The following is a 22083-nucleotide window of genomic DNA, read 5'->3' as shown; positions in this document are numbered from 1 at the left end:
CTATTTCCACGGATCCGTGAATTCTTAGTGGGTGGTTGATAGCTTTGTTTCAAAAACGCTTGATGGGAGTTCATCTCGATATGGAGATCGGCATATTAGTATCAATTACACGCTGAAACGTATCGTCGTTGAATCTCGTTGCACTCTTCATTGTCAGTTAAATGCGATTAAATGCGATTTCCGGGAAGCGAGGTTGTACAATTATTAAATGTGATGCACAATACTGATCCGCGCGATTTATGGATTGCCAGTGGGTGGGATCTGTGCCCGTTTTAGAAGCCGCCATTGATTAACCTGCGGTGACGTTGTGATTTATGTCCCATCACAGCTTCAACAGTACCCGAATGTACATAGTGGAAAGCAATTGTGAATCCTTCGCAATTACTTTGCACTGCAAATCACTTTTTGGACAACCGTACTAAAAACGAAATTTTCTTTCCCGCAAATTTCGTGATTCGCATTTTTTTTAAATTGATTTTATAATGATAAATTCTACGTTTTAATATTTACAATGCTTGAATCTTACGTTAAAAAATTAAAATGAGATTTAAATAATATGTATATACGATATTATTAAATCAATAATGTCGACTTGATCGTTTAATCTATCAAGCTCTTGAAATATAGAGTATTATATGTACGATATGTATATACACATAATAATACGATTGTCGGATGTGCTGTCACATTCCATGAGAGACACCAATGGGACAGATCGCTGCTCTATTTTCCTTTCTTGCTGATATAAATAGATCCTCCAATACATCGCGACTCGAGACTTGGCTGTTGTTTCGAGTAGTTTTATTTTTATTTTTCCCGATGCCGGTGAAAAAATATCTGACCGTCTATTTCGGTGCTTCAAGTTGGATATTGGTGAGAGTTTCCTGTGTATCACAATACGCATCGAGCAAATGATACTGGCTTGTTCGGTGGCGGAATTTAATATTAATAAAATGATTATTACTTTTTATATATAGTTAAATTAACAAATTTTTTTTTCATTTTTAATTACTTTTTATTAATTTAGAAGTTAATATTAATTAAACACTTCTAAAAGTATTGACTGACACACAGAAAAAAAATGTTGCTGGCTACAGCTAATTCTGATTAGCTGAAATCGCATTAGCTACTATAGATATGAAATTTGCTAATACATACAAAGGATTTGCTGCTGTAGCTAATATAAGAGCGTGACAGCAAAGTATGCATGTCTGTTACAGATCAATTTATTTAACAGCATGAAGTTAGTTGTCATAGTTATTGGATATGTCAGTGTGTAAAAGAAAATTAACAGTTTCAACATATTAACATCTTTATTTGAAGACACTGGTAGTGTCTCGGCGCTAAACTTCGCGCAGCGACACTGCCGTAGCTATTTTACGCAAACCGGAGAGTTAATTATGATGCTTGATGTTAGCATTAAAAATTATTAAATTACTTGTCAATTTAATTCGCGATTACTAGAGTAGTTTTAATTGCGTTTATAGTCCGGAAAAACAATTCGGCGCGCAGTTTGAAAAGGCTACAATATGGTGTATATGCAAGTACATATATAATGTATATTAGTAATTCAAAAATGAATTATTTAAAGCAATTAAGATCCAGCTTTGACCGTAATAGGCATTTTTTAATTTCTAGTATTGATTATGTTTCTCACATATGCGTGTGTCTAAAATAAAGATTCTTAATATTGAAAAGAAAATTGTTTCTACCACAGTTAAATATGGTTTGCTGAAACTGTACTTGCTACCAAATTGTCTGCTACACAGAAAACGTTTGCTGCAATGATCAATAGATCCACATAATAGCAAAATGCTTATCTGTTACAATAATAATATTTAGGCCTCACAGCTAATTAAAATTAGACCTCGCAGATACGACGTTAGATATCCATATGTTACGACTGGAATTTAGCTACCACACGCAAATTTTTGCTGCTGCAACTAATCTTTTTTTTTCCGTGCAGTTTCATGGTTAGCATCTCTTTGAAGACACATCACGTCGATTCTGTCGTCTTATCAAATCGCGACACGCTTCGGATTCATTTTACAAGAATGCCGACATTCTCGGAACGAACAGAGACGGTAAATTCCCTCCGAACACCCGGTGCAGTCCCAGCGGCTAACTTCTTGATGGCTGACCACAATTTAAATACGAGAAAGAATACGCTCGCAGTTGCGGTCGTATAATCTCACACGGTGAAAATTACAATTTCAGAGTTTCTCGCATAATACGAACGTGCGCACGCTTATAATTGTTCTTTCACTGCAACATATATAAACGTACGGGAGTAATTGATATCCTGCAATTCGGTGTCCAAATAATAATTAGATATTAAAATAGCATAGTTGACTGCAATCGTAATCCGATTAAGTCTCCTGTTTGTCTATCGGATTTTACACACAGCACGCACAGAATGATTCACGCGGAACGAAATAATTCGAGACGAGATATGTATCGTGTGCTTGTAACGGTTTCGACTTTAATATCTGTAGAGATATAATCGTCTTGAAGCGTTTTCCTTGTTTCATAATGGTGTATTGATAATACTTTAAAAATCAAAACAGTGTGAATATTGTTTTGTGGCACTATTTTCTTCGTAAGCAATCAATATTCAAAGATTATTTCCGCGAAGGCAACGGATAGCTGAATACTTAGATATGTGTTGTTGCGAGCGAAAGCGATATGGATGTATAATCGATAAAAATAAATTTTGTTGACATTAAGAATAAATCAACCGGCGATACATGACCGCCCACGTCTAACATAGTGCCTGCAACTACCGTTTTAAAAGTGCCTTGAATGTATTGTTGATGTTTCGTCTGCAATCATATTTTTACTCTCTCTGTCTTCTGTTATCTTACTGTCTTAGTAGATTTTCACGAAATGTAGAAAAATCAAGTTACTTTTCAACATGTTTATTACATTAAATTTTATTTCGCTTTGTTTAACGCTTTGTTGTCGAGTCCTAACGACTTTATCATCTTGATTTTATTATTTCCATTACATTTCCAAATAATTTATTTTTAACAGAATATTTTAGGAAGAAGAACTAAATTTTACTTTTTTATTTTGGAAAAATTAAGCAGTGAAATTTCACTTTTGCCAAAAAAGATCTAGATTGCAGACGGAGGATTAAAAAGACCGATAATGTTAATGTATTTTTATTTTAATAGTAATATATAGAGAGATTAATAGCAATCATAAAGGCTACTCATAGAATGGCAAGTTTAAGGTTAAACAGTTCTCTGAGTTCCTCTACGTTATGTATGTTAAGTTCAAGTCAATTTATGCGCGTTGCACTTTCACTTTATATATATTATATTGATATATAAGCGGAATCTTAAGAACATTCAAGTATGAAATCATCGCGCAAGATTTGCATTACATTTATCAGTATTTGCATAAGAGTACGATGATTCATACCATAATGTAAATATTGAAGTACTTTTTCAGATAAACGGACCATCTGCTCTTTAATCTCGTTTCATCAATTTCCTTGTTTGAATATACATTTCGTTACGTGTTTCAATACGAGTTTCAATCCATATCTAACGTCGAATCTGAAATATAATCCATCTCACAGTATATTTTGACATTTTTCAATTCAACATTGATTCAATATGCATTATTAATTATCATATTTTGTCTAGTATAATAAGAAAAATGGCTTCATCTGACCGACAGATTTAATTTGTGTCCATAAGTTCTCCTCTCGGGGTAATAAAATTATATTATGATTTTTTACCCAAATGAAATTTTTCTAATTTTATTTTTTAAGATTTTATATCAATTTAGGTCAAACGTAGTTCAATATTAAAACAACAAGAATTGGATAAAAGGCATACAACTACGAACGCAGGATATTCGTCGCGAATAAATATATATTTAATAATTAAAATTACATATAGACGTTTCGGTCTCAATTAGACCATCCTCAGTAATACAAAAAAACCTCAAAAGAGATTTTTTATATATAGATTTTTTATATATATAGCGTAAGATTTTATATATATAGATATACATATATGTGTATATTCTCTTGTAATACATGCAAATTTTATTAACAATGGAGTTTTTTTTTGTTGATTTAATTTGCCAATTTAATTTCACATGCACACACATATACATACATTCACAAACGTATACAACGAAACCAACCGCGGGTTTATCTGATGCGCTTCCGAGCATGACGATGAGCTGTATGACGCAATGTCCAAATTTATGATTAATCGAGCTCTCCATGCGGCTCTCATACGTGCCTCTGCATTCGCGACTTGTTTTCTACATTTTTATCTTAAAAAAAGGCAAATATCATCTCAAACGAAGTACAGTAGTCGTTATTGACATTTCATTAATAAATTACTTAATATATTAAGATAGATTGAACACGTTTTCACATATAATTTAATTTTATAATTTAGTAATCGTATATTTCCTTCTTTTTTCTTCTTTAATTCTCAATTGAATTTACTATTTGTTTTTTTTTTATGTATATCTTTTACTATTTCAAATATTGGCTTCTAAATTAGCAATTAAATTTAAATTCTCAAATAAATTTTACTTAAAATTAATTCAAACTTTTATTATGCATCTAAATACAAAATTTTATTATATGTCTAAATATATATTTCTGAATACACATTATGTGTATTAAAAAAAATATTTTATTAATACTAAGGAAAATCACAAATAAACGAAACAGAATATAAATGTAAATTACAGAATATAAATGTAAATTACATGCAACTGTGAAGAACTGGAGAAATTATAAGCTGGCATATATATATTATTTCCGTTAGATTCATTCTCAAAAATGTATCTATTTTTCATAGAAATTGTACTTTCTTCAGCTAGATAAGGTATCACCTATCTTCGTAAAAAACTAATTTTTTATTTTTACCTCCGTGATGCGCAAACATATATACATACACACACAGTTGCAGAATATAAGTGTAAATTACATGCAACTGTGAAGAACTGGAGAAATTATAAGCTGGCATATATATATTATTTCCGTTAGATTCATTCTCAAAAATGTATCTATTTTTCATAGAAATTGTACTTTCTTCAGCTAGATAAGGTATCACCTATCTTCGTAAAAAACTAATTTTTTATTTTTACCTCCGTGATGCGCAGACACGTATACATATACACGCACACACACTCATCTATTTTCCTTACAACGTGATTGTTGACTGATCGTCAGGCGTTAACTGACCCGCTTCGACCCGTGAAATGCAAGGTAATCGCTTGCTTATCTGATGTCTTTCATCCGGATTGCTCTATACGACAATCTAATCCGTCACCGTACAGACGGTCATTAGTTTTATTACGTCCATTTGCATTTCCTATCGATTTTTTACGAACGAATATACATATATCGACTTATTAATATTTCCAAGGAGACCGAGTGTTTTATCGCATACATCATTTCAACGTAATTGAATCGCGTGACATTTTAAAATGGTTACAAGTATCATCGATCATCGCTCATCAAAAAACGCGCGAGATCAATTATTCAAATACAATTTATTCTCGTAATATCGTGTTTCTGTCACGCTTGAGGTCGATTTGTATATCGACGAGCTGACTTTTCGTAGAGAAAAGGAAAGAACGATGACGCTCGTCGTACCTTTCGGTTCATTCCCGAGCGTAACGACGGGATACATGACGCAACGTGTCCGAAAGCCGTGATTAATCGAGATTCGATGCGTCTTACGTTCGCGGTCCGCTCAGCTCCGGCCTTCTTCCTGTTCCTTTTTCGGAACACACGTACCGCACCGGGAATCGGCGAGTGCGCCGTATATGCGTTGCACCGACGCATCACTCCGCACGCAAATGGCATATGAGCTCATGAGGCTCCGTTCACGCGTGCACGCGTGCACGCATGTACGTACGGCGGCCGCGGGGCCGCGGAATATAATAGCGGTAATACGATGGAACTGGGGCAGTCTTGCTTTGACGCGCGTCTTAGAAGCTTCCACCTGCTGCGTCGCGAGAGTTTCAGTCACGTTTTCCTCTGTGTGTGTGTGACCGTTCCCGAGGTTAGTGTCTCGTTAAATGACGTACGAAATATATACGTATTTCTCTCTGTCGCCGTAAGTAGACCTCGGAGAGAAGAGTTCTCTTAGTTCTCTTATATGTTACCTTGTGTGTCTGTACTGGAATATCCGATTAGTGCTTTTCAAATTGTGTTTCGCGAAATTGAGTTGCGCATCTACTTGTTGAGTGTGTGCTCAGTAATTTGCAATTTCCTACGTTACTCACGACTGTTTTGCGTATCTTTTTGATGTTAATTTTTCACATTTCGATGCTAATTTTTTATGTTGACACATTTTTTATAGTTAATAAAAATAATTATTATATTCGTTGTGATCGATTTGTCAATATCGGATTCTCTCTCTCTCTCTCTCTCTCTCTCTCTCTCATCTCCCTCTATTTAATTATATATATTTATCGATTTATTAAAATATTTAAAGCACATTAAAGAATCTCACTCAACAAGACAACTTTCGTTTTAATTTTGAATTGTTGACCGTTATCGAGAAAGATGTTAATCCGTGCGAAAGTGATGTTAATTAATACCGCTGTGTAACTGTCCTAATGGATTAATTCCTAGCCGTAATGGACTGTAAACTAGCGAATGGGTTGCACTCAACTTGCGTGACATTACTGTGACGAGCCGAGATGTATGATGGCCCATTAAGAAGTAAAACATACTTTTCCTCTACTTTGTACGCCGTCAATTTATTCAATGAAGACGATATAAAGTACTGAACAGCATTTTTTAAATATTCGACAAGTCACTTTTATGAGCAATGAATTAATATATTTTTTCACGTATATCTCTAGAAAAATTCTAAATGAAAATTCCCGAGGCAGCGCGTAAATATCAATTAAATTTAATTTTCAGACACGTATGCGTTTTTTTCCTATGCTGTCTGTTTAAGGGAAAACAGATCTTCTTTTTGCACAGTGTATTTTAATAAATTCTCATTCTAATTAATTTTCTGAATATAACTATAATATATAGTGTCAGATCACGACTGCATCGATCGCGTACGTATTCGATGCATCTGATTGATCGAATATATAATTAATACGTGTCTGCACACTACATTGGCGTCGATATTTCATGCTATATATATAAATTTGCCAGACATGTTAAGCGTGAGCACATTCCTCAAATACCAATTCGTATGTAATTTAAATTTTCGCTTGAATTTATAATGAAGAAACTTATCGATTTTCATAAAAAAGACACGACGATATAATTATCTTATTATTGAATTATTTCAATATTTTATTGTAAATTAGTATAATTATTATTCGTAATCCGAACTTATTATCGAGTTAATGAAAGCATCGATCGTTTCAAATTGTTGCAAGTGATTAACACTTGTAATTGCAAGTTTTATTTGACGATATATCGCGTTCTCTTTTGTACATAATTAAGTAGAACATGATATTATTATATATTGCAAGGTATAAAGATATATAAGAATCAATTATTCTTGTTACATTTATTTTTATGTTGCTAATTATAAATGATAATATTTGAAATGATCGTTGACGATAAAATAAACAAACGCGATAGCAATAAAATCTAGGAATCGATATTATAGCCCATCTATTGGCACGTGTGTGCTTCTATTATATAACGATCCTACGACTCTCGCAATTTACAGACCTGTATGTATGTCTTATCGTCTGATGTCATAGTTACAATTTCACAATGACCTCAAGTCTGGTATGGCACGTTGCCTAGTGCGGTTTCGCGTCTTTCGTGGTTTCATTCAAGAAATATGATATCTCTGGTACTGTGATACGGGACATTCTATACGATCGATCCACAGATACATTGTCGCCCTTTTCGTCGTACTTTACTTGATTCTCGAGCTTTATTCCCAATATCAGTTTCAAAATATTTTTAAAACTAAGGCAACTCCAATTTTATACCCATTTTTTTCAATTTTGTTAAAGACTAAAAAACCAAGGATACGTTAAAAGATTCCGTAATTTTTCATTGTTGAAAAAGAGATATTTCATTAAAGAGCCCTAAAATGGCCACTGTGCGAGAAAGATTTTTACCACTATGTATGGTTTTACGATTTGCGATATAAATATACCTTATTGTGACATATATATATTTTTACTACTATGTATATGGTTTTACGATTTGCGATATATATACCTTTACTGCGATATATATATATACCTTATCATGCTATATTCGGAGAAGTCGTTCTTCAAGAACCATTCGGGCCACGTGCAAGTTTGATTCGTTATGCAGCGATGGTTTATGCCAATTGTGATACCGCGACATAGATTGCACTTGAGAGCCTCTGTCCGGTATTTAGTCTGCGAGATGATAATTACCGACAGCGTAATTGCCATGATTCGCGTGCTCTCGTTAGGTGCATGGTGGAATTACTGTGCTTCATGAATCTCTGCCAGTTATAGATGTCACGATATAAGCTGCGCTTCAGCGCTAGCCTCACGCATGAATAATTCAATGTGATCGAGAGCATCAATATAACAACATTATAATAGAACAGCAGCGTTTATAAATCCTGTTTTATTTTTTTCTGACAATTTTTATTAGTTAAAATTTATTTATTATCAGTTATTATTATTAAAAACAGTAAAATAGTCTGGCTCTTTATATATTATATACACTAAAATATTTTTATTATATTACTATCATTATTGTCAAATTACTCTCTAAATTCTTTGGAATGGGACCTCACTCTAAAGGGAAGCTCAATTTTCAATCCTTAAGAGTGAGATTCACTCTAAAAGTTTTAGAGAGTATAATTGTGTTTATGATGCTCAATTATAAGTATATTATTATTATTTAAATAATTTTTTATTAACATAATCTTATATTTTCAATCCTGTACACAACAAATGTTATTTGAACTAATCCCAATATTCTTATTTTCCTTCTGGCGAAGTAATTTCGCAATAACACTCTAAACTAAACGTCTTATCTTATCTGTAATTGATTATTAGACATGGCCATGAAAACACTTTGTTATTGTACTCGTCTATAATCTTTTCCGCAAGTTCAACATGAGATACGCTCAACCGAATAACCGGTTTATTTTGGCTGATCCATCGAGCTGACTGCGATATACGCCCCTGAAAATTCGAAAGTTGGTCAGACCGATTTCCATGCATATAAATAAATACGCATGCTCTTGCCGGTGATCACAAACCGGCACCGGCGACGAAAAGCGCCGAAAGGAATAATCGATACCGGGTCGATTGACGTGGTCGATCGCTAATTCATTGAGAAAGAAGATTTAACCGCAGCGCGTACGTGTAGAGGGATACGTTAATACGATACAAGAGCGCGGAGATTAATGAGTATGTAAATGCGTCCGGGACGAAAAAGGTTCATCGAATAAAGTATATAGTACGTGATTGCCAATATGTCGCAGAATAGTGTTAAGTAAAACATGAGATTGCTCGAAATGTGCTTCGCAAAAACGTCGATATTTAAGAAATATATCAAATATTTATATTTTTCCAATAATGTCCTCCCGCTTTTCATCAAGTATATGTGTCTCATGAAGGTAGTTCATATTGAATACAATTTAACTTAATTTGACATTGAAATAATAGAAAATAGATATTTCTACATTTATTGGAGCACTTGTAATCATTAGATAATTTTTTGCACGTTCTTAACATCTTCATTATATATTCTGTAAATAATTAAGTCTTGAATGAAATTTTCAAAAAAGTACAGTCCACTTGAATATAAATGAATTTATTAAAACTTTACTAGAATTGCACATTCTACATAATCTTTTAATTGCTTATAAATTGCCTTCATAAATGATTTAGAAAAGACACCTATATCACAGTCCATATTACAGTCGGAATTGTAATTAAAATTTTATTTTGTAGTTTAGAAACATTTTGGAAAAATCTATTTGAAAGTTAGCAAAAGTGTTCATTTACCTAAATTGCTGCATTTTTTGGTGCTGTTTTCCTTTTTTTTAAAATCAGATATGAAAATGTGTTTCTACTGGTAAAAGTTTATATTTCATTACGTGTGAATATATTTACTTATCAAATTGGTATATGCATACATTGACTACAGTAAATGTATACATTTACTTTACTTTACAAATTAGTTTGTTAAACCTTGCTCTATTTACAAGATTTAACAAATATAAAAAAAATGTCTGTATGAGTCTCCGCAGTTAGTAAATAATACATTTATAAAGCGATAAGATTAATAATTCGCAAGCAATTAAACTGAAGTATATCAACGAAGTTAACTTATTTCGTTGGTAAGTACATTTCAATTGTTTGCGAATTATATCTCATCGCTGAAACAACCGCGGAGGCTCATATAGGCATCTTATATATATTTATTTATTCTTGGAGCCACAAAACTATTTTTACCGTTATTTGTAATTTATGTAAGTGTGTAATACGAACATACAGTACGAATTACGGTACACGAAGGAAAATTTTTTTTTAGAATTTACCCTGAAAATATGAGTGGGACAATATTGCATTTCAAAGAATTTTATGTAAATTTCTCTCATTCATTAATAAAACTATAATAAAATATAAAATAAGTTTGATTATAAAAATCTTTAAAATATTATATTGTATCACAGTTACCATATTTTCAGGGTAAATTAAAAACAAATTCTCTCCGTGTATGAATTTACTTCTGCAAGAATCCCCTTGTAATTACGATAATTACTATTACCAAATATTTCTCATGAGTCAAGTCTGAAGATTGTATGAGAAAGGAAGGTCCCTTGACGCAAAGTGTATCTTGTAAATGCAAACCACATCACGGTATAGTAATTTGAGTTTACAAAGCAAGCGAATTTAATCGGGGTGTCCGCCCACGAGTCGACAATGGGACTCGTAACTCTCGGGTGAAGGACGCCGTTCTTTCCCATTTGATAGGATTACCGGTCGACAGGACGGAACCGCTTCACAGAGCATTTGACAATGGCAAGCCAAGCATTCGCCGTGACCGTGGACGGCGCCTCAAAACGCAAGGGAGCAGGGATTAAGAGGAGTGTTACCATTGTTCACCCACGACACCGAAGCCCTAGACACTTGGCTACCGTAAAGGGGGAATATTTTTATCCGTATGTTTAATTCCGCAAACGTGTCCCCCTGAATTCCCTCGACGGTCCATTCAACAACGAAATTCTACGCTTGACGTTTGACTGGATGAACCCAGTTCAAAATTGTCCATAAATCTTGACGAACCGTGTGGGAATTTATATGCATGAACGAGAGAATGATGCTGAAAGGCGTCCGGATGGCGTTTTACGTACCACTCAGGTCGGGACGATGGGCGTTCTCACGTTTTGGACAAGTAATAAAAATCGGGCGTGCGTCAGATGGTTTTATTGCGCGATCGAACATTAAGGTCGTCCATGATTTCTAAATAATGAAGAATCGCTTCGAATATTATCAGATCATAAATATTTCGTCGTATTAATAATACGACGTCGTTACTAGCGCGTTTACGATTTCTGCCGAAAGATGCATAAATCATCACTAAGACGAAGCAAGCGAAGGTTGTAATTCTATTTTAATAACTCGTGATGTATAATGTTTATCAAGAGAACCCGGAGAACCGCGCGAAAGATTACTGTGAGATACATACTATTGCCAATAAAAGGAGTAACAAATATGTTTTATTCGATTATGAGAATTTCGTGAATATAATTTTATATTGCACGATAATAAATAATACTGTGACGCACAAGAGAACCCACTTATCTTTTCATCGTATATTTATGTCGTACTTTTGTAAGTAATAAGACAAATGAATAGAGAAGAGAAGAAAAGAGAATGTTAATTGAACCGGGTTTGTTGTATACATTTATAAATTTCATTCGGACAAACAGATTTTTGCGTTAGTAATTTTATTATTAGAGATTGTATTTTAAATATTTTTTTTTTTAATTTTTATATTAATTAATTATGATATTAACAGAGTAAATTGTTTTTATTTCATTTGTTTTATTTTATCCATTCTTTTATGTAACGTTTTCCAATGCAACTAATTTTTTATTTTTCTTCTTTTCTCTTTAAAGTATTCATAGTCGATTCTTATTTCAAGACCATCTTAAGTAATGTCTCAAGACGCTAATGCAGCCTTCTGATTGGTTCGTGTCTTCTTAAGATCGTATTCAAGACGGTCTTGAATATAAGATCTGACTATGAATACCGGTCTTTTCAATGTCTTACACGACAATTTAATAATACGAGAAATGTGATGTGAGAAAAGTGACTCGCAATTCGTGATTGTCGCGAAGTATTTACGTTGCGTATGTTATTGCTTACGGCGGATGAACATATTGGGTTACAAATTTCTGCTGAGGGAATGTTCAAAGTACAAAATGCTTCTCGTGCCACAAAGTGCTGAGTCTAGACATACTTAAGTATATTCGATACAATTGTGAAATGTTAATTTAGAATAAGGCTGAATCAGCAAGTAAGAAATTAGTTGTGAAGTGGTTGTTTTTTTTATTAAAATGCTTTGCTTGAGAGGCCACGTCTATTAAAAAAGACAATTAAACAAGAATATTTCTGTATATGTATTAACATGTTCATTAATAAATCGTTAAAAAAATAAATTTATACTTTACTTGAGTAATTTAATTACAGTAAAGAGGAAAATAGAACACTGATTATATTTATCCATAAAAGCATTTTATCTTGACCCTTAAATTCGATGTTCTAAAAGTTTTTATCTTTTCGCGTATAATTTCTCGTATATTCACATTTATCAAAAATGTGAAATATACAACAAAAACACCTTAACTGTCGGTTTTAATGAGATTTTCCATTATATTCTTTTTTCAGAGTTTAAGATTAATTACTGCGGTTTTCTCGCACATCTATAACGGGAGATTCAAAATCTTTGCAACTGACAGGAGGAAGAGAGAGAGAATTATGAAGCGTAAATTACGTTGTACAATTTATTGGATTGTAACGTTATATATATACTTTAATGAACTGTATATTCATAAAGTATTTTCTTACTTATAAAATAATCAAATTAAACCTATTTGATTGCGAGTTTGATTTAATTGATCCAGAGGAATATATTGATAACGTAATACACTTCGAATAAGTATATTTATATGTATATTTTATAATCGTTAAATGTTACATGCACACACACACACACATCACACACACACACACACACACACACACACACACACACACACACACACACACACACACACACACAAATATTATTTGAATTCATCCTTAGCTTAATTAATTATTATTTATTTTTAAACGAATAAACTTATTTCAAATAAGGATTACTTCAATCAATCAAAAATTAATTACATAATTTAAATACGAAGCGCCACTACGGTCTGAATGTCAAGATGTTGAACTATTATATATTTCAATGAATTAATTTCAGAAATTATAATTGCGTGCCGATATGGTTGTCGGACTTTCAACGCAATCAATTTGAAATATTAATAATCCCCCCGAATTTCCCAAATTTAAAAAACCGTAATAAACTATTGCGAAAAATATTGCCTCGACCGGGAGTCAAACCCGGATCTCTTGCATTCCGTGCGAGCGTCCTAAGCCTTTAGACCACCGAGACAATCAAAAATTAATTACATAAATTACTTGAGCTCCTTTTTGTTACGTTAGCCAATCTAATTCTTCAAGTCTTTAATGGCAAAAGGATCTCGCGCGGGAAAACGCGCCTCAACATTCGCCATGCGATTTCGCGCGCGACTTTACTCTCAAGTGAGCGCAAGGGTGCATTACACATACGCGTATAATCGTGCGTAAGATTACGATGTTCCCTGCCACCATCGTCGGCGGCAGCTTCACTTACGGGATCGCGAAGTGAATCCTGAGGCGCGTGACGAATCGCTCGACACCGTGTCATCGCGACGTATCATGAGGCGTGGAACACCCGCAGACAGTACGTACTCTCTCACATACACCGTGATATTTATTGTCGCAAACGGAAATAAAAATAATGCGAGTGTATATACGGCATCGGCCGCCTGTGACATCAGCCCCTCAATCAATCCGTTTTGCATGATGATGCATGAAGCGCATTCGGCGAACGTCGCAAGAGGACACTTATCTGGGTGTGGACGCGACGAACGTTGCCCATATAAATCCTTTCGCCAGCACCGTAGAATCTCGATTATCTGAGCGGTTTAACGGTACGTTCGATCCTTCGCATTACGCTCACTTAAATATTTAATTCTGACCGTATATAGAGGAAAGTTACCCACACTATATTATAAAAGATGATTACCTCTATTTTTTATTTATGTTTTTTTTTTATTTATCGTAATAATCATATATGAGATGATCCTGAAATTAGTGAATCGAAATATTATATTGCACAAAAAGTTCTCGAAAAAAATGACTTAAAAAAAGTATTTGTCATATTTTTGTTTCGAATATAGTAGTAGTTTTAGGATGTAAACTGCAAAACTGACTAATTACAGATTACGGTTAAACGATTGTCGACTTGGACTGTTTAACCATAATTATAATTGGTTAGTTTTGAACTTTCAATTTAAAAAATTGTTTGTGACAAAAAGTGGCAAATAATTTTTTAACTTTTATTTTGAGAAAGAACTTTTTTGCTATGGTATTTTGATTCGCGAATTTTTGCAAATAATTATTTGCGTTAAAATATAATTTGAAAAAAGTCGACCATTTAAACATTGTCCGTCGTTAATTCGATTAAAGTAAAGATATAATGTAAATCTTGCGATAGTTGTTCTCGCATGTATTTCTTCTTCCTAGAACTCGTATTAATGAAATGAATGCGTATCTTTCAAGCGGACTATTCCAGACCGCAATCGATTTCTAACAAGGCTATCGATAATTCTATGCAAATATTGCGAAGGTCATACTTTATTTTCTTTCTTACAACTAGTTTCGATTCGCGATTAAATGATATATGTTTGTGAATTTGAAGGTCAATTAAATTAATCATAAAAAGTAATTAAACTAATCAACTAAAATGACGTTATTAGGTAACCTAGAATTAAGTTGACTTTATACTGATAATTAAAAAATTCGTTATGTTACAATATGTTTATCAGCTGACGTCAATGTATATATTATACGTATATTATAGGTATATCAATATTTATGTGTTTACAGATTGATTAATATATTTGTATTGCTTAATCCATACTGTCGAAAATATGAATATATTTTACAATTTATATTTTTAAAAAATCGTATTATTGTCAACTTTGGCATTTTAAAAAAGGAAGAGTTACATACAAAATTAAATAATAACCGTCAACAATAATATATTTAATTTCATTAATTATAACAAACGATTATGATTAATTTTAGAAAAAGAAAAGAAGAATTTCGTTATAAACGAAATTAAACAATAACCATCAACAATAATATATTTAATTTCATTAATTATAACAAACAGTTATGATTAATTTTAGAAAATAAAAAATATTTGTTCCAATTTATACAATTATCTTTATTAATTCTTGTAACGTAATTTCTTTTCTGTGGACTGATCTGTGAATTTAAGCGGTAAACCTTACTATACAATCCCGCTATTTAAACGCGACAGGTAAATTTTCTTGCGGGCAAACCACTTTAGTACATTACTGTAATCGAGTACGAGTCGAGACAATAAATTCGCATATAAACATAAATGATGATTACGGGTCTCCCTACGATATTGCGCGTCGCTTAGATCCGCGTACATCATACTAAGTATATCAAGAAAATTGCACGTTTTCTTTCGATTATATATTGTCACGAACCGAAACAAATTTATGTCAATCTCGGAGTATTGCAATTTATATTTTTTTTATTAGATAAAAGTTATATAATTATATATAATATTAATGCACTCGGTAAAGAAATTATCTGTTATTACAGTTATTTCTAATAATCTCGGCACTTTTACAAAATAAGTCTACGAAGATACCGCTGAGAAATTCTCAACGATGATATATCGTTATGGTTGCGGATATCCTGGTATATCCCTACATGCGTTTACCATAGCAATAACTGCGCCCTTGTCTTTTTACGATATATCGCGATGGATCTCGCAGAGATTTGCTGAGAGAAAGACGAGTAGGCACAAAGGTCCCATGCAAATTGTCGGTGTGAAAAACTTGAAACACTATGAACGTAACTCGCAGAGCTCGGAATAAAACGCTTCTGCGATAAAATAGTATCCGACCGACCCGTGCGCTTTCAATGCTTTTAATAAATTCGTATCACAGAATACGATTCCATTTGTCGAATGTATACGATCGCTGTTGCGTATCTCGCACATTTTAATATATTTATGAACTTGTGTATTAGATTAATGAATATTTCCATTATTGTAATACTTTTATTATTCTATCAAAAAATTGTTTTTTTTTTTTTTTAGTTTTTCTCGTAATTAGAAGAATGAAAAACAAGAGGACATTTTTCCTTGAATTTTAGTTTATTACAATTTTTATATTGTATTGAAATTATTGTGTCAATAATTTATTTCAAAAAATGTTTTTAATTAATATTTTACGTGTTATGAAATTCAATAAACATAAAAAAATAAACACAACACAGATATCTAACGTTTATACTACAATTCATAGTTGGTGTGCAGGCTGTTCTTTATTTAGATTATAAATATTTATTTTCATTAAAATGATAGATGGCGCATCTCAATGAGACATTTTCGGGCGCGCAAAGTGTTTCTAGATCACCTTCGACTTTGGTTACCGTTTTGCAGCTATGTTTAGATCACGTTCAGCTGGCGACGATAAACTAGGTCGGATTAGCGCATTTCCTTGTGCGAGTTCTCTAGTTTATCAAAAAAGATTGTTGTCTTTTCTTTTTTCATATATTTCATAATTGCCGAAGATTTATTGCCTTTCGCTATGCGTCAAACATGAAAATATTATAATTATGAATGTTTTTTAAAATTTTCATGTAATAATATATCTATTTGATATTTGTTGTATATTATGTTGCAACAGACAACGCGTATTTATTGAACTGAGAAATTTGCAATTTAATTATAACACATTCTAATCTTTTATTGCTCACATCTTGAATATAAATAAATACCATATCCAATTAATTAAAATCCGTTATTTACTGATAATATTTATTTAGATCAAGTATTAAAATTATATGTTTGTATATATGGTAATCTGAATATCAAAGCTATAAAGTTCACATGACATTATACTGTAGCGCGATAATCCAATTGGTTGCTAAATTTATCACGATTAGCGTGGCCTTAATAACAACTATGATAATAATAATAATAATTAATGCTATTTCTATGATGAAGGCAACTCAAAAATATTTTATTCTACCTTCATGTTTTTGTAAATTATCTCGGCAAAGTAAATTTCACTGTCTAGTTATTCAAAGAGTCGGGTATATCTTTCGCTACGCACACAAGTAATGAGTTGCCCGAATAACTTGAATGCTTGTAACCGGATTTCGCAGATAAACGGATTTTCCGCATACATAGCAATTCATTGCGTCGCATTACGCACGTTTCATCTCACGGTGATTAAATTACATTTACATTACCTTGACATCAACTGTTACATGCTGGCCCTTCAAAATTATACGCAAAATTGAAGCAATTAAGCCATCAAAGCGATCATTCCAATAAATTATCAATGGGATTATTTTGTTTGTTGTATGAATAACACATCTCTTTAATTTTCTTCAGATGGGGCGATTACTCATATGGATGCACTTCTCGCTGGTAATCGTGCTATTAGCATCGGTGCAGAAAACTACAGCATGCAGCTGTGCGCAGGCCCATCCTCAAACCAAGTTTTGTGAATCAGATTTTGGTAATTTCACGGTCAATAATATGTTTCAGCTCTTGATATCATATATGTTACATAGCGCAAAAAATATAAATTGAAATTTTAATAAATATTTCAATTCTAATTTTATTCAAATATTACATTATTTTGTAACGAATTGTATTAATATCTTATTTTTGTCTATATATAATAATTTTAATGACAGGAATATTAATATTCAACTTTGTGTAATACTTTACAATGTATTTTATAATCTTTTTATTTTAATGTATTTTATAACTTAATAACTTTATAATATGTTTTATAATTTTCTATAATAATTGTACAAGTTTTACGTATCTTACTGATATACCTATTGATATATAGCCAATGTATTACAATTTTCTATAAAATCATGCGACTATTATGCGCTAAATAACAGCGAAAATCACTTTCCGATCTTTGTAAAAGTCTTTGGCCACAGTTAACGACGTTCTTCTGTCACAGTCGTTGTGGTGAGGGTGAAAAAGGTTCTCCCCGTGAACGACTATGAAATCGCTTACAAGGTCAAGATAAACAGGGTGTTCAAGGTGCGTATTATTGTGCCGGCGAAACGTTACCGCGAAGAGACGTTCGTCGTGTTCATCGCGAAATGCAATCAATGCTTAACCTTACGCCTCTGCTTCTTCCTCCTGCAGTCGAACCCAAAGGCCGACATGGCACTAATGCAGAACCTTTTACGGACACCATCCGCGGACTCGATGTGCGGAGTGACACTGAACGTCGGCGACACGTACGTACTAAACGGAAGAATCGTCTCGGGAAAAGCACTCATATCGAACTGCGGCCTCTCGATAAGATGGGCCGATACGACTACTAGGCAACGCAAGGGATTGAGACAGCTCTATCAACAGGGCTGCGTGTGTGATGTAAGTGGATTATATTTTGTCTGTCGTCACTTCAAATGTATTCCTTCGATTATTAATTTCTTAATATTTTGAAGAATATGTTAGTATAAAAATTTTAACTAGAGAGTATCACAAGATATTTTTTGTAATCCAACATCTGTTAGATATTGAAGGAACAATAATCTAATCCCTTGAGTTAAATAATATTTTGTTTTGTTTTAACTTTCGTATATGTCAAAATGCAAATCTATCGACAGGGCTGCGTGTGTGATGTAAGTGAATTATATTTTATCTGTCGTCACTTCAAATGTATTCCTTTGATTATTTATTTCTTAATATTTTGAAGAATATGTTAGTATAAAAATTTTAACTAGAGAGTACCATAAGATATTTTTTGTAATCCAACATCTGTTAGATATTGAAGGAACAATAATCCAATCCCTCTTGAGTTAAATAATATTTGGTTTCGTTTTAACTTTCGTATATGTTAAAAGGCAAATTAATCTGTTTCTATGGCTGAATTGCTTTAAAGCAAACACGTCCACGAACAAAAGCATATTAACATATGCTCTTAATAAGTAATTAACTAAATTGAGTGTTTAGTACAATTCATTGTTTAACTCCATTGTTTTAATGAATGCGTATGGTATATTGAATAGGAACTTACAGAATCTATTGAATAGGAACCTACAGAAATCGTAGTGGCAATCTAGGGAAATATATACGTATTGAGTAGGAGTAGAAATTGCAGTGGCAACCTAAATAGAAATAATTAAAAATAATTCAACTGGATATAATTTGAAATTCTGAATTTAACAGTTTAAACAGCAATGCTATAGAATTTTATTACTGATGATGATTATATCGTAATAATTAATAATGTTGGTTTTCTCATGATATATTACGTTGTTTGATTGTAGCCATAACTAGAATTAAATTTATCATACATTTGAAAATTAGAGAGAAAATAAGAATTTCTAATAAATACATCGAAATACGAATTCAGTGTACATTGAACAGGAACTTATAAATCATGCAAAATCAAATATTTTTTCAACTGATTCCGCGAAACCAACGCAACTCGCTGCGTGAAAGGTTTAAGGCAATGAATCACATACGCTGTAAATCTCGGTCGATTTTATACAGTCGAGAATGCTTTTCAAAAATGGAGTGTCCTAAAAATACGCGACCAAAGAACTGCGCGGATATCCGCGCATTTGTTCAATCACTGCTGACTTATGCTTGACGCGAGTTTACGCGGCTAAGAATACGAGATCGTAAAGAAGAGCGCGGAAAAAAAATGGCCTGGTTTTTGTATCGCAGATTCTGTACACACACTGGAGGCGCAAGGGTGCCGCGCTAGAGTCCAGCGGCGGAAAGAATTGTCTGTGGGAAAGTACGCCAGGCCCCCAGGATTGCCAAGAAAAATACGGCGTGTGCATGGCGTCATCCAGCGGCTGCTCCTGGGTTCCCTCAGTCCCGTACAAGAATTGTATTAAGGAGTATCAGCGTAAACGCGAGCAGCAAAGGTCGCGAGAACCTTAATCGGCACTTTCGTATCGTGCCCCGTTCGTGTCCTCGTGGAATGGGAAGCGACAGAATTTATCGTTTGTAAAATGATGCAACGTGTCTGCCAGACAATTTGATGACGGACACGCCGCATAATCAAATGAGAAACGATGAAACGCAGCGATGTGGTATGGCGGTAGTTTAATGGAAAGCTGCATGTTTGCAGCGCGTATAAATGCAAGAGACCTGAACTTCTGCTATGTATTACACGGAATAATTAAGTAACATAATAGTTCATTAATGAGTTACCGCGTACGTAGATGCGGGAGGCAAAAGAGAATCCCCGTACTTTAATAATAAATAGTTTCATTAATCGTTAAAAGCAATAACATTCTGCTTTGTAAATTGCCTTTATATTTTTAGTAGTGTTTTCGAATAAAATCGGATTTGTCTAAAAATGACAATGCGTTAGATCTTTGAAAAGTAGACAGGTGAGCTTTACTTGTGAGAGATGCAACTGTATGTATGTTCGTTAACGATGACATTATTTTTCGAACTAATTTTTATACAGATTTCGATGGTAGATAGAAACGATTGTATTGAGGAACCGGTACTATGCAGTTTTAAGAATTACCTATCCTCTGTTAAATTATTCGTGACTTAGATTCGATAGTATAACAGCATTGGCTAATTTTATCCTATAGTTTACAATGGCAGTTTAACTCGTTTAACACATTGTGGCTATATCACAAACAGAAGAAGTATTAGTTAATTATTGGTAGGTCTAACCGATGTGTGGTGCAGTCGACCCTTAATTATTCGATTATTATTAACGAGGGGTAAGTTTGCATCGCTTAGATATTTTGAAACGCGTGGATATATTATATGGATTTCATCGCTGAAATATATATGAGCGATTACTTTTACGATTATTCACTCGCTCTTAACGAGTTGTATATATATTATGTATTGTTTATGTATATTATGTATCATTAAATTATTCCAATTATCGTTGTATGTAGTCTTAGAAATTCGTCGTTAAAAATTCACTCGTACTTTATTATACTTCATGATATTTTATGCGCATTTTAGATCTAAATCAAATCGTATAGTCTATGTATACATTTGTTATTTACATTCATTATTATTCATAGTTCAGAAATTATTTAATCTGATGGAAACACTGAATATGCGAATCTATAATCTTATAAATATATGTAGGTTTTGATGTTGCGTTGTAAAAATACATTCATTGTTTTTACTCTACTAATATGTATTGTTCTCTATGTATCTATGGATATATAGTTTCATTAACGTTAAGCGAAAGCAATTTGTGTAGATCGAAATTCACAATTTAAAATACAAAGAATGCTAAAAATTTATATGTATGTGCACTTTCGAATGAAAAAATATCTATTTTTTACGTATAAACGTTTTATTTAGTTTAGCTCTTAAATGTGGTAATTTTGTAAGTGTTATTATGACATGTAGAATAAAAATAAATGAAAACAGTTGTTCTTATAAGCATGTCCTCATTATAATAAACTATATATCATTCTAATAATGATTTTAAAATTTCTCTTTTTTTTAAACATGAAAAAATGAAATTTTTTAATATTTTAATTGACTTTACTTACCATTTCGCGATGATTGGGATAATAACTCTGTTCAATCAAGGGGAAGTTATCTTTACCTAAACGGCGCTGTAGTCCCAGCAGGTGAGCAAATACCCAAGGTTTGTCCTATTTCATAGAATACGATAGTAATTACTGATAGGTTCACTTATAATGTGCATGTAAGAAAGATATATATATATAACACAAAATCGATACAGAACATCACATGTGAAG

At 32.8% G+C, this 22083-nt stretch overlaps 2 protein-coding genes across 2 annotated transcripts in view; one reads left to right on the top strand and one right to left on the bottom strand.

Moving 5' to 3' along the window:
• Positions 1-22083, bottom strand: part of Syn (synapsin) — a 45817-nt gene that overhangs the window by 19705 nt on the left and 4029 nt on the right. Inside the window, exon 5 of the mRNA XM_018508169.1 lies at positions 21871-21975. Coding sequence (XP_018363671.1) covers positions 21871-21975 — 105 coding nt within the window. The remainder of the gene's footprint in view (positions 1-21870; positions 21976-22083) is intronic.
• Timp (Tissue inhibitor of metalloproteases) lies at positions 5891-20463 on the top strand. Its single transcript, XM_018508168.1, is given in 7 exon segments — positions 5891-5914; positions 5917-6024; positions 6027-6047; positions 17735-17861; positions 18324-18406; positions 18515-18745; positions 20048-20463. Coding segments are annotated over 7 exon segments (816 nt in total). The 3' UTR covers positions 20270-20463.

Source organism: Trachymyrmex cornetzi, unplaced genomic scaffold (assembly GCF_001594075.2).
Source record: "Trachymyrmex cornetzi isolate Tcor2-1 unplaced genomic scaffold, Tcor1.1 scaffold25, whole genome shotgun sequence".
NCBI classification, from domain to species: domain Eukaryota; kingdom Metazoa; phylum Arthropoda; class Insecta; order Hymenoptera; family Formicidae; genus Trachymyrmex; species Trachymyrmex cornetzi.
This window is presented reverse-complemented; position numbering and strand designations above follow the sequence as displayed.